At 42.7% G+C, this 11,362-nt stretch overlaps 1 protein-coding gene across 1 annotated transcript in view; it reads right to left on the reverse strand.

Annotated features, from left to right (window-relative positions):
* Window positions 1-4,728: 4,728 nt before the first annotated feature.
* Window positions 4,729-11,362, reverse strand: part of ANK2 (ankyrin 2, neuronal) — a 313,778-nt gene continuing 307,144 nt past the window's right edge. The window contains exons 45-47 of the mRNA XM_009888182.1: window positions 10,936-11,100; window positions 9,321-9,503; window positions 4,729-5,671 (exon numbers count right to left, since the gene is read on the reverse strand). Of these exons, the coding sequence (XP_009886484.1) occupies window positions 5,657-5,671; window positions 9,321-9,503; window positions 10,936-11,100 (363 nt within the window). The 3' untranslated portion in view covers window positions 4,729-5,656. The remainder of the gene's footprint in view (window positions 5,672-9,320; window positions 9,504-10,935; window positions 11,101-11,362) is intronic.

The following is an 11,362-nucleotide window of genomic DNA, read 5'->3' on the forward strand; positions in this document are numbered from 1 at the left end:
ATGCGTGTGCTCTGGGTGCTGCCAAGGAGCCGTCTGCTTCTGTACCCACGGAACGAAAACAACGAGGGGATGTAAGTGCTGTTTAAGCGAATACATTTTAATATTTCCCAAGTATTCTGATCTCCTTATTGAAACCTTGTTTTGCCTGGCTTTTCCCCTGCTATTGCAGGGGAGAACTCCGTGTGTGTAGGTATGTGAATAGAATACACAGCCAAGTTCTAAAATTTGGGATAAGAGGTGGGGAGTTCCTTGCCAATACTGGAGGATTTGACTCCAGAAATTCGTGGGAGTTTTCCTGTGGTTTTTTTTTTTTTTTCCTGTTTAACACTGATGAGTTGCTGCACTCTAGTGTCTATTTAATAAAGGTCTTGTGCAATGCCAGCTACAGCTCAGCGAAAGCTGGGTGGAGGTTAATTCTATCTGGCCTCAGAAAGTTTCAACCAGCTTTTATACGTTTTATTTTAATTTAACTGCGCCCCGTTTTGTGCAGGTGGCACTGGAGGTAGTGAATCCTTCTCCGCTGGTAATAACAGACACAAAGACGAGCGTGTCAAGAAGCCTGCAGAAGTGTGGCTGGTATCTCCTGCGCCTTCGGGAATTGCGTTGTGTTGACACGGTTGGAGGAGGGTCCTGCCGGGCTGTGGCCGAGGACAGACCCCGCTCCTGCGGTGACCGTGACCTGCTGGGCAGGGTTAGGGAGGAGACACGTTCCTCCAGATGCTCCTCACGTTCTCCTCTGTGTGTTTGGTTTGACTGGGGCTGGAGGGGTTGGGGTTTTGGCGTTTATTTTTATTATTATTTTTTATTGCAAAACACAGGACTGTTGGTGAATGAGAAAAAGGCCGAGACTGACTCCCCTTCTTTGCATTGTTTCAGGGAAGAGTCCTTTATGGGCCTTGGATTCGTATATTCCTCTAGAGCTCTTTTCCTTCACCTCGATAGTCTCCAACTTATCTTTCTCAGTAGGCCAATGACTTCCACACCTTAAAACCCATTTAGCCAACATTTTCTCTAATGAAACAACCTCTCAGACTCATCTCAGCATCTTTACTGTCTACTTGCTACAACTACAATTGCAAATAGCGTCCTGTAGAGCTGGGAGGACTGGGTGCAGCCTGCGTGCTTATGTATGCCTGGCATGAACAACCGAAAAATCATTTTACTGCCTTGTCAACAAATACCTGCGTTGAATAAAGCTCGGAGGGACTCTGCAGCTATCGCATTTGTTTCCATAGCGTTTTAAAATATTCCTTGAAAACGAACAGGCTGTCTCTCATCTGACTGTTGGGGGAATACGCGCTTTGGACACAACAGATGAGAAAAGGAGACGCCAATACAAGCTCCTCTTCTCTTCATTGCTCAGGTTATCGCTTCCATGCTCTCTCCTCCCTTCCTCTGTCAATCGGTTGTCTCCAGGACAAGGCTTTTCCCATGTCCTCTCTAAAACTTCTGCTACTGTCAAAGCCAGTGACGTAATTCTGATATTTTCTGTTTGGCTTTTGGAAAACTGGGAGGGGGAAAAATAACGTCTCCCTTGTGCTAGTTGTCTTGTCTGGAGCCAGGACCAAAGCGGTTCCTTGGCCATCAAGCCGTGTCTCCTTGTCAGGCTGAAACATGGGCTGGAAGCCAGTTCCCCCCTCAGACCAACGGAGCTTTCCTGGCCAAGGGATGTCTCAGCTGCGTGAAAGAAGCAGCGGAAGTCAAAAATACACCAGGAGTCCGTTCTGTATTGAGAAAGAGGAAGATGCTGGCTTGGACCCGCATCTGCTGATGTGAGGCATCATTCCTGATCTGATCACAGGATGTTTTATGGCCCTGAGGTGTCTCTGTTGCTTTACCCTGCTTTCCGTCAGGCATGGTTGTCCTCTCACAGGACCAGGATACGTTTAGCATCCCCGTGACACAAGCAAGCATTTTGCTGTAATGTTCTGCTCATTGTGTCCCACCGTATAGATGTTCCTGCAGAGAGGATGTGGTGGCTTATGGTGTGGTTTCTGGATGTTGTCTCCTACCTTTCAACCAACTAGTCAACATCTCGTTTCTCAAAGACGCAAAGGGAAGCTCTTAGGCGCCCACGAGGAACGCTTGACCTTCAGCACTGCTGGAGCGTTTTACAGCCACCTTTTTTAAAATTTAAACCTATTATTCTGACAGCTCCTGCTACGGAGTTGTGGTGACAGAAGAACATGAAGCTGAAACTGTAGCATTACAAGGAGGAAGAGAGAACGCTCATGGTCAGCTGCTGAAACGTGAAGAGCGAAGCACAAACACGAGGTAATGACTTGGACCAAGGTATTTCTATGTGCGTTTCTTTGCTCTTTTTAAATCCTTTTTTTTTTTAATTTTTATTTATTTTGAGGTAGGGTAGAGTTGTCGGATCCTTGTTGGATCTTTACCCTTGCCAAGTTGAGCGTCACCTGACCAAACGTAACATTTTTCCACTTGCCTTCTCTGCGAGGTCTCTGTATTTACTACCACAACTGTACTAATTCGGGAAAAGCCGTGGTGTTGCACCACAAATCTGGCCGGTTTTGAGCACACCGTGCGTTCCAACACATTGCAGCTGGTAGTAGGTGCTGGTGCTTCAAATACGTGTGTTTAAACCGTGTGCCATTTTTAGATTCGTACCCCGTAATTGGGTTTTATCCTTGAGCTCAGCACCAGCGACGTCTGGGCTCATGTAATGATCACTCGGGTATTGATTTAGTAAATAGAGAAAGCCGGTGCCAGATTAATCAAAAAAAAAAAAGCCTAAGTCTGACCAAGAAGGACGTCGATACGATGGGGTGACATTCAGTGTGCGTTTATACTGGATAAATTTGAATTGGCAACGAAACAGACTCTTCCCAGTATCTCCTGTGCATTACAAACATGCGAGAGGTGACAGAATTTCACCCTACGTTTTCCTTCCCTGTCTTTCCTCGGGTTGAGAAACTCAAAGTAGCTGGCACTAAAAAAGTAATTGACTGTAACAACCAGTCTGGGTCATATTTGAAGGAAAAATCCGCTGCTTCAGGCCCAATAAAATAACTAGAAAACACGGCTAGATACCCTTAAAAAAACTATTAACAGTGATTTTTAAAAAAATTGTATCTGACTGTTATAACAGACCGACGCTTACCAATCAGTGCTGAATAGAAAAATTAAAAAAAAAAAAAACAAACAAAAAGAAGTATCTTAGGGAGCTGGGTGCAGAGGAATGATAATTACGATAGTTCAGTTAAGGTACCCAAATGGGTGCTGTTCCTTTTTACGCTGCACTGGCAGTAAAAGAGAGTGAGCCATTATTTCTACATTTAACACTTGTACATTTTTATTTAGTTAAATCAGCCATTGTACACATTGCAGCTATGTATTGTTAGTGTTGTATTTTTTTTTTTTTTAATTTTTAACTAATACATGCCCTCATAGATATATTCAATTAGTGTTATCACCATGGGAACAAGATGCTGATTCGTCAACTTAAAATTCACTTCTTCTCACAGTATTCAAGTTCTTTGATAACACAGCAAAAAATCAAAATAAGAGGTGAATAACCATTATGTTGTTACACAGAACATCATCTGCACCGCAAATAACACAACAGAAATGCATTTCTTTAGAGCCCCATCCTTGAAGATCATCCGGTGCTGTCTCTGACAATAAGAAAGCCATGATGGGTCATGAAATGTTTCATCATGGGTCTCATTCGGTTTGGCTGCCAAAACACTTTTTGGTTTGGGTTTTTTTTTTGTTATTGTTGTTGGTTTGTGGTGGGTTTTTTTGTGTTTTTCTTTTTCCTGCCTGCCAAAAAAGTGTTAGCACGGCACCTCGGGTTCTTTTGCCTGCAGGAAGGCAGAACTCCCAAGGTGTTTTCATGCTTTTGGCGTCGTTACCTTAATGAGGAAGTGCCCTTGTTCTGAGCACTGAGTGAGTCATTAAAAAAACCAAACAACCCTGGAATCGTAGAAGGCCAGATAAGCTTGGAAAAAGTATTACTCCTAGAGGAGAGGGTTTGTTTGACTCTGGTTTTGAGCATAGTATTAAAAAAAAAAAATCAAAGAGCTGTTTAAAAACATTTAGTTAGTGTGTTTGTGTGTATTACAGATGCTAAAACACTACACAGCTCCCCTCCCTTAAATCTTAAGGTATAGAACACCCAAAACGTCAGTTCTCTATGTTCCCTTTTTTGAAAAATAAAAGTGCAGACATGCTATCAACGCTTTTCAGAGGGTTGGTTTAGAAATATATATATTATATATATAGATAGATAACAAAATATGAACAGAAACTGGCTTTCAAGGATTGTGAGCACTTTCTCTTTAAAAAACACTTGATTGGAAGATAAAAACTGCTCGCTCAGTGCTAAGAGGGCCAACAAGCTGACATGATTATAGGAGGGTTTGGTTTTGACCTTCAAATGCCACATGCATGGATCGGATAAGAGGCAATCTCGATAAAACACGGTGAATTAATTATTCTCCTTGTATAGTGGGGTTAAGTCTTTCTCCCATAGTTATCTACAGTGCAGTGGCCAGCAGAAGTACCACCAAGAAGACAGTGTGGTTCGCTAAGCAGTGATGAAAACAGGAAACTACTGTAGTTATAATTGTTTAATACACCCTGCCACATGTCCAGATCTAAAAGATTTTTAATACCGTATGCAAATGTGCCATAGATATAGCTGCTAGCAAGTTGGTTACCTAATTGGGTACTCTTTTTTTTTTTTTCTTTTTCTTTTCATTTTCAGGAAATCTTTAAGTGGCTGTCTGAAGGTCTTAGACGTATTAACGGCCACGGTCAGCTGTTGCTTCAGGAGAACAGCTGAATTTCCAGGTTTTTAGCCTGACTCTTAGAGCCTTTAACTATAATAGATCCCTAAACTGGAAGTCTTACGGATGCAGTAGATCTGCAGCGCTTCCTCCTCAGTCAGTCTGTGTTTGCAGTCGATTGTGTTAACGTTATTTTATTCATCGCCGTTCAGCAGTGTCGATAGACCTTGTACTCCACGATGCTAATTGTAGTCATAGGCAGTGTGTTTTTCTGCAGTCTTGTAAGTCCAAATACTCTTGCTATATACAGTTTACATGTTAACTCCCTTTTTTTATGACGCATGTACATAGTCACTTGAAGAGGCCTGTAGATGAAGTCGGCTTGACAAATGCAATTTCGTGAAGCTAGTGCAGAAGCAAAAGGAACAGCGAGAAGTGGCGACGCTGACAAATTCCCAGTACAGCACAAAGACGACGAGTCGGTGGATAAACCATCCTGAATGAAGGATGCTATCTTTGGTCACAAATTAGCTTACGGGGGTGAAAAATAACAAAAACTCAAAAATCAAATACGGGGAGGGAAGGCGGGGGGGAGAAATGAATTCACTGCATCTGCACGAGTAGAAATGGCAGTGTCTTCCAGTGATTATGTAGGTAATAATGTCTACACCTAGAGGAGATGAATGCTGCACACGGGATGGATGGTTATGTGGTGGTGTTGAGGGGTGGCAGCTTCTCACTTCGCCTCCTGTTTCCAGTCCTCTCTGCAGAAGTGTCTAAGAAGCTGCTGGAGGTCATGTTGGAGGTCATCCTGTGGTAGTGCTTCTGGCGTGTCTTCCAGCTCTTCTATGTGAACATGTTTTCCATACCGATCCTTCATCACAGTCCTCTTCTGTGTGCTGGCTTTATTTAGTGTTGTCCTAAAGCAAAATAAATGAGAAAACTGTCTTAAAAAAGCAAAATAAATGAGAAAAATGTCTTAAACCCTTCAGTTCCTGAAGGTTTTAAAAATTGTTCCTTCTCAGCTGCAGTTTTCAGGCTTTTTCATTTAAAATATCATGAGAAGAACTGTAGCTGGCAGGTGAAGCCAGCTACTGAGGTCAGATATTCGTTATGCATTCTGACTACAACACACACCACCGCTTTAATGTAAACTAATAGCAATTAATCTGTAGACGCTGATTAAGCATACGGTTTTAGATGCCCAGCAAAAACATGCTGTAACACACAGACATGCAACAAACGTTGAAATTCACACACGACCTTCCTCTTTGCTGTATCTAACGTCAACATACAGAGTTGTCCTGTACAACGGTAATTTAAGCCGATGAATTTCTTGAATACTTACTTCTGAACAAGTCTTACTTCTGACAGCCAGTAAAACTACTTTTGTGGTAATCCAGTGTCCTAAACTACTCTGTTAATTACTCGTTAGCCATCTTGCTCTACTAGTCGGAACCTTAAACCTCACCGAGTCCCTCCCAGATCTAGGGAAATAAATGTAGTTGTCATAGGACAGCTGGATGTCTCCTGCTTAGCCCTACCCAGAAGCCCAAATTTTGGTCACTGTCCTTGAGAGAGGACCATGGGAAGCCAAGCACACTCAGAAATCCCTGCGTGCTCAGCCAGCAACGGCTCGATTTTTACCAGGCAGCCGACACTTCTTAATTTGACCTGGATGACCAAAAAGTTTGCTCTGTTAGATGGAGCGCTTTGACAAGAACGTTCACCCTTCATCCAAAAGCAGGTGCAGCAGGTCCTCTGGCTCTCAGTGTGTCCTCCTGACACCATCCCGCTAACTGGTTTCACAGCTTGTTACAGGGACAGAGACAGTTTGGTCAGGATGTTCTTTCAGATGCTAACGTTGGCTTTACCACCCCAATGGCCACTATCAATTCAAATGAGCTGAAAGAAAAGGTGTGTCCAAGATACCTGGCCTGTGGAAGCCTCGGCTCAAGTTGTGTGTGGTCAGAATGAAAACACTTGCTGTACTACAGTAGCTCTTCTTCCTTCCAAATGTTTTTTCCTATCTGCCCTGCCTCCTTCTTCGTGAGGCTCAACTGTCACATGCGTATATCTATCTGTCTCCGGGTATCCTCTCATCTATTTGGATAATGTTCAAATTATCTGACGATCGCAGAGTCAACCGCTCTGAAAAAAACACCTTTGAGGTAACCTCGATTAATGTTGTTAACTGTAAATCACGCTGTTATTCTTGCATCGCGTCCCATAAAATCAGCTCGGCAGCCATACCCCTTTGCGCTGGCTCTAGCCAGGATGCGGTTAACTTTCTTCATAGCGGCCTGTGCGGTGCCCTGGGTTCCATCTGGGTCTAAACCAGCGTTGACAACAGTCCGACGCTTTGGCTACTGCTGAAGAGCGCTCACTTACATCGATACTTTCTCCTTTTTTCCCCACCGGCCCCCTTCGGTGAGTAGGCTGGGGGTGGGCAAGAGACTGGGAGGGCACAAAACCAGGACGGCCAACCTAGACCAGCCCAAGGGATGTGTCGTGCTACACAGAATCATGCTCGGCAATAAAAACAGGGGGCAGAGAAAGAAGCTGGGGAGTTAGGGGGGTTCTGTCTTCCAAGGTGACCAGTGCTTGGTGACCGGCTGGGCATCAGTCTGCTTGTGGGAGGTGGCGAGTGATTGCCTTTGCATCACTTGCTCGCTTATTCTTCCCTCTTTCATTTGCTTATTAAGTCTTTCCATGTGAAAGTAGACCTTCCCAGTGCATGTATCCCTTCCTGTAACGGAATGTTAGTAATCATCTTTAGTACTTTTGCAAATAAAGCTTTAGATGCTGCCGCCAGCGGTTTCACTGCAGGCACTCACTTAAATCCACTCATTGATTATGAGTTTGTTAATCCTTTTCTAGTAGCAGTTCATTGACGTGCCAAACCAAACCTTTTAATAATCGAGCCGTCCTCCTTCAGGATTTCTTTCTCTACTAAAGCAGGGAGCTGGACTTTCATTTGGTTACCTGTATAGCTCAAAGCCTCCAATTAAAACATAAAGTTCAAATTAAAAACAAACCCGCAAAATCTAGGACACAAGAGAGTTGCTCTTTGCACCTTTGTGCTTTATATTAATGAAGTTGAATGCTGAGGAAATGATGAATAGACAAATAAGAGAAGCATCTGCCTGCCATTTGCATCCTTTCAAATATTCCTCAAACGTACAGATCAGTTACAATTTATTGTATAGGATAGTTCTATTTTCCTAATAATTGTACTGAAGGATGTCATGGTACCTTCTTTTCGATTTTGAAGTGGCCCAACAACTCAAGACCTTGCAGTACCACGCTTGCAGAACTCATCCTTTCTATTTACGGCAGCTGCTACAGTGACCTTTTTCCTATCACAGAAAATACTCTTTCTTTTATAGCTGCTCCCATTTGCCCGTTCTCGGTGCTAGCAGTACGGAGACGGTGTACACAGAAAGGATGGGTGATGCTCCTGAGCCCCAACTGTACTGGAACGGGAGAAGCAGAGAACGGAGCCCAGCAAAATTTTCCACAGAATATCTGCCCTTCCTAATACTTTTATAGAAAACAGAAAAACAGAACGAAAAAGGCAGCATTTTTGTTTTCGTTCTGGCTGGATGTGGGTTTGTCTGCGGCATCTTGCGCGGGATTCTTAATTTACTACACTAGAAGCTGCAAACTGGGGGGAAAAAAAGTGTTATTTCCCAAGCCATTTCTTTGAACCTCTCCATGACGGTTTTTTGCTGCTTGTTTTGTTATTGTCCGGAGAGAGGGATCTGGCTGCTGGGCCTGTGTCGCTAACGGGAAATTTGGCATCTCAATCTCATATTTTAGCGCTTGTTCCCTTCCTGCAAGCTGTAATAGCCATTGTACGGCAGAAAATATCCAGACCGTGACATTGTTGCATCTATGTTTTTACTTGGTATTTTGCCAAATTGAAAAAAAAAACAAAACCAAACCAAGGACTTACGTTGCATCTAACGATGCAAAACTTTTATCCACTTGGATCTTTAAGATGTGTTTTACACGTGTTAGTCAAAGGGACAAGAAAATGGATTAACAGTGAAGTGCGATCGGTTCCTTACAGAAAAAGCCGTATTCATTCAGTATCACTTTTCTATGTCTGAAATGCCTAAACTGATCAGAAAAAGCATAAAACCAAGAAAGGTGCTAATTAGCGTGGTAGCTCTTTCTTCCTTTCAAGGACAAACACATCGGCTTACCCAGAGAGCAGACTTAATTGTATCAATTCCTAAAATCAGCTCCATGAGGGGTAACATATAAATGAATTTTTTCTTTAACGGTAACCACACCCGTGATTTCTAACAACCGTACTTAGAGCCTCCATGGTTGTTTTTTTTAAGAATCTTAAAATGTTTCATAGTTAATTCTGTCACGTTAGCTCCCCCCCCTTTATAAACTAATCCTTTTATAACATGGCTGAGTACAACAACAGAGGTTTATACTCAGTGGATGAGTATGACGCTCCACCAACAAAACTTTCTATAGAGTAAAATTTGTCCCCAGGTATGTTGCGACGCTTGTTTTAATATTTATATATTTAAAAAAAGCATTTCTTACCTCTTCGAAGTCCTCTTTGGCTGACGGAAGATCAGTAGCTAAGCTAGCATCCCCCAGGTGTTTCTCCGTTCTCTCTCCTTGCACTACAGTGGTCTTTATGACTTTGCTGACCTTCCGGCCTTCCACTGGTTCAGACTGGAATTTGGAGGCACTAGGCAAAACCGCAGGTTCAGACAGGGTCACCTGTAAGGTTAGAAAGCAGAAGTATACTGGCTACGAATTACAGAATGGATACCGACAAAGCTTTTAGCTACTCCATCATTCTTTCTTAATCGTTGCCATAGAGAACGAGGATATAGAAGCGTTTCACTTTCTATGTGTACGCATCAAAATAGCGAGTGTACATTTTATTACCTGCTCTACAGCTCTGGAACGAGACATTTTAAGAAACGTGCCAGTTCAGACAGCAGGAACAGCCCTGGATAATTTATTCTGCGGAGAAGCTTTACGCTGGCGGGGTGAAAACTGCTTCTGGAACCTGAACTAGCCCGAAGGCAGCGGGGATACTGCTACCCTCCGCCAGACCACAGGCTGCCCTGTACTGCCTTAGCGGCCAACGCCACCGGAGTTACTCCCAGTAACGAGCAGTCCTCTCGCTGTGCATCCTTGCTGGATTCACCCAGGTAGGAAGAATTAGCACTATCAGCTCGTATCTCAGTTTTAAGATATTTTTCTGAGAGGTGAGTCGTGCTTGTAAAACCACAGAACTCTTACAGGAGCAACAGCCCACGGGAAAGTGACAAACGCAACTTTAATTGGCAAAATACAAATTTAATGTATATGGGTTCCATACGATAAAGAGTAGCTCTGGTACTGTCAGTTAACTAAAAAAAAAAAATAAATTACTTTGTTTTCTTGTTACCTTACTCTTACAGAATTAATTCTGATGATTAATTCCGGCAAGAGAGAATGGCAATTAGTTTCTATGCATTTCTAATGACTGCTTGTTAAACGTTGCCTTCAACTGCAGTACAGCTGAAAGCAAGCGCTATCGCTAGCTGCTGGCCCTCTGTCACAACCTGAATTTTGCTGATATAAATGTCTGTGCTGCTACATGGAGAACTAAGACAGGAAAAGATAAACTGAAAAGCACTTACCTTTTCGGGTTGTTCTTTTCTTTTTAATTACCTGGCTCTACAAACAGTTTTCATGAAAGTAAATTTTTTTTTAGCCTTTTCAAAGCAAAGAACACACCAGTAAGTTAAACCTAATGTAACTGTATAGTTTTAGAAGGCCTTAGTTGTAGAAACCTATAGAAGATCAGATCATTTCGTTGTAACCTTCACTAATTTTCTTATTAGAGTAAGAGGTATAATAGCAAATACAGATTTGATCTTTGTACAAAGCTGCTTTTCTTTATGAACTTCGTACTTCTCACAAGTCATAGAATCTGTATCCTGACTTATTTTCAGAGAAAACTGTCCTCTTTCCCTGCCCTTCTACCCCACCCCCCATCTTCTCCCTGTCTTTACTCCGAGGCCTTTCCATCTGCAAGAAAACTTTTAAAAGTACCATTCAAAACCGAGTGTTGTTGGCATGAACAAGACGTAGTTACTAAATACGCTGTTGGTGTACTGCTGCTTTGTACCATGGTGAGGAAAGCAGAAGATCTGACCTCTGACTGTTCACTGTCGCTCTTCAGCACAACCCGTTTTACAACTTTGGAATAGCCGTCTCCTTCCTCGACAGTGACAGGTTTTTGTGGTGCTCCTTGCATTAGGACTTCCTCTTTTTCTGTGCCCTCTGGAGAAACGTATCGCCGGATGATCTTTCTGGTGACCTGAAGGAATGAAATAGAGCTTTGTCCCAAAAGAAATAACAGTAATACATTCCCTCTTATTATCTCCACAGTGTTTTCTACTCAAAGAACATTTTTTCCTACGTAGAAAAACCTACATAGATGTTTCGTTGTTTAAGTCTTTAAGACGTATACTGAAAACAACCTGCAAGTTGATGCATTTGCCCTACTTAGGTTACCACACAGCAAAGCTTCCATAAGCTGACTTCACAATATAGATATTGGAATGACTCTCTAAAGCAGT

This window comes from Charadrius vociferus, unplaced genomic scaffold (genome assembly GCF_000708025.1).
Source record: "Charadrius vociferus isolate BGI_N301 unplaced genomic scaffold, ASM70802v2 scaffold767, whole genome shotgun sequence".
NCBI classification, from domain to species: domain Eukaryota; kingdom Metazoa; phylum Chordata; class Aves; order Charadriiformes; family Charadriidae; genus Charadrius; species Charadrius vociferus.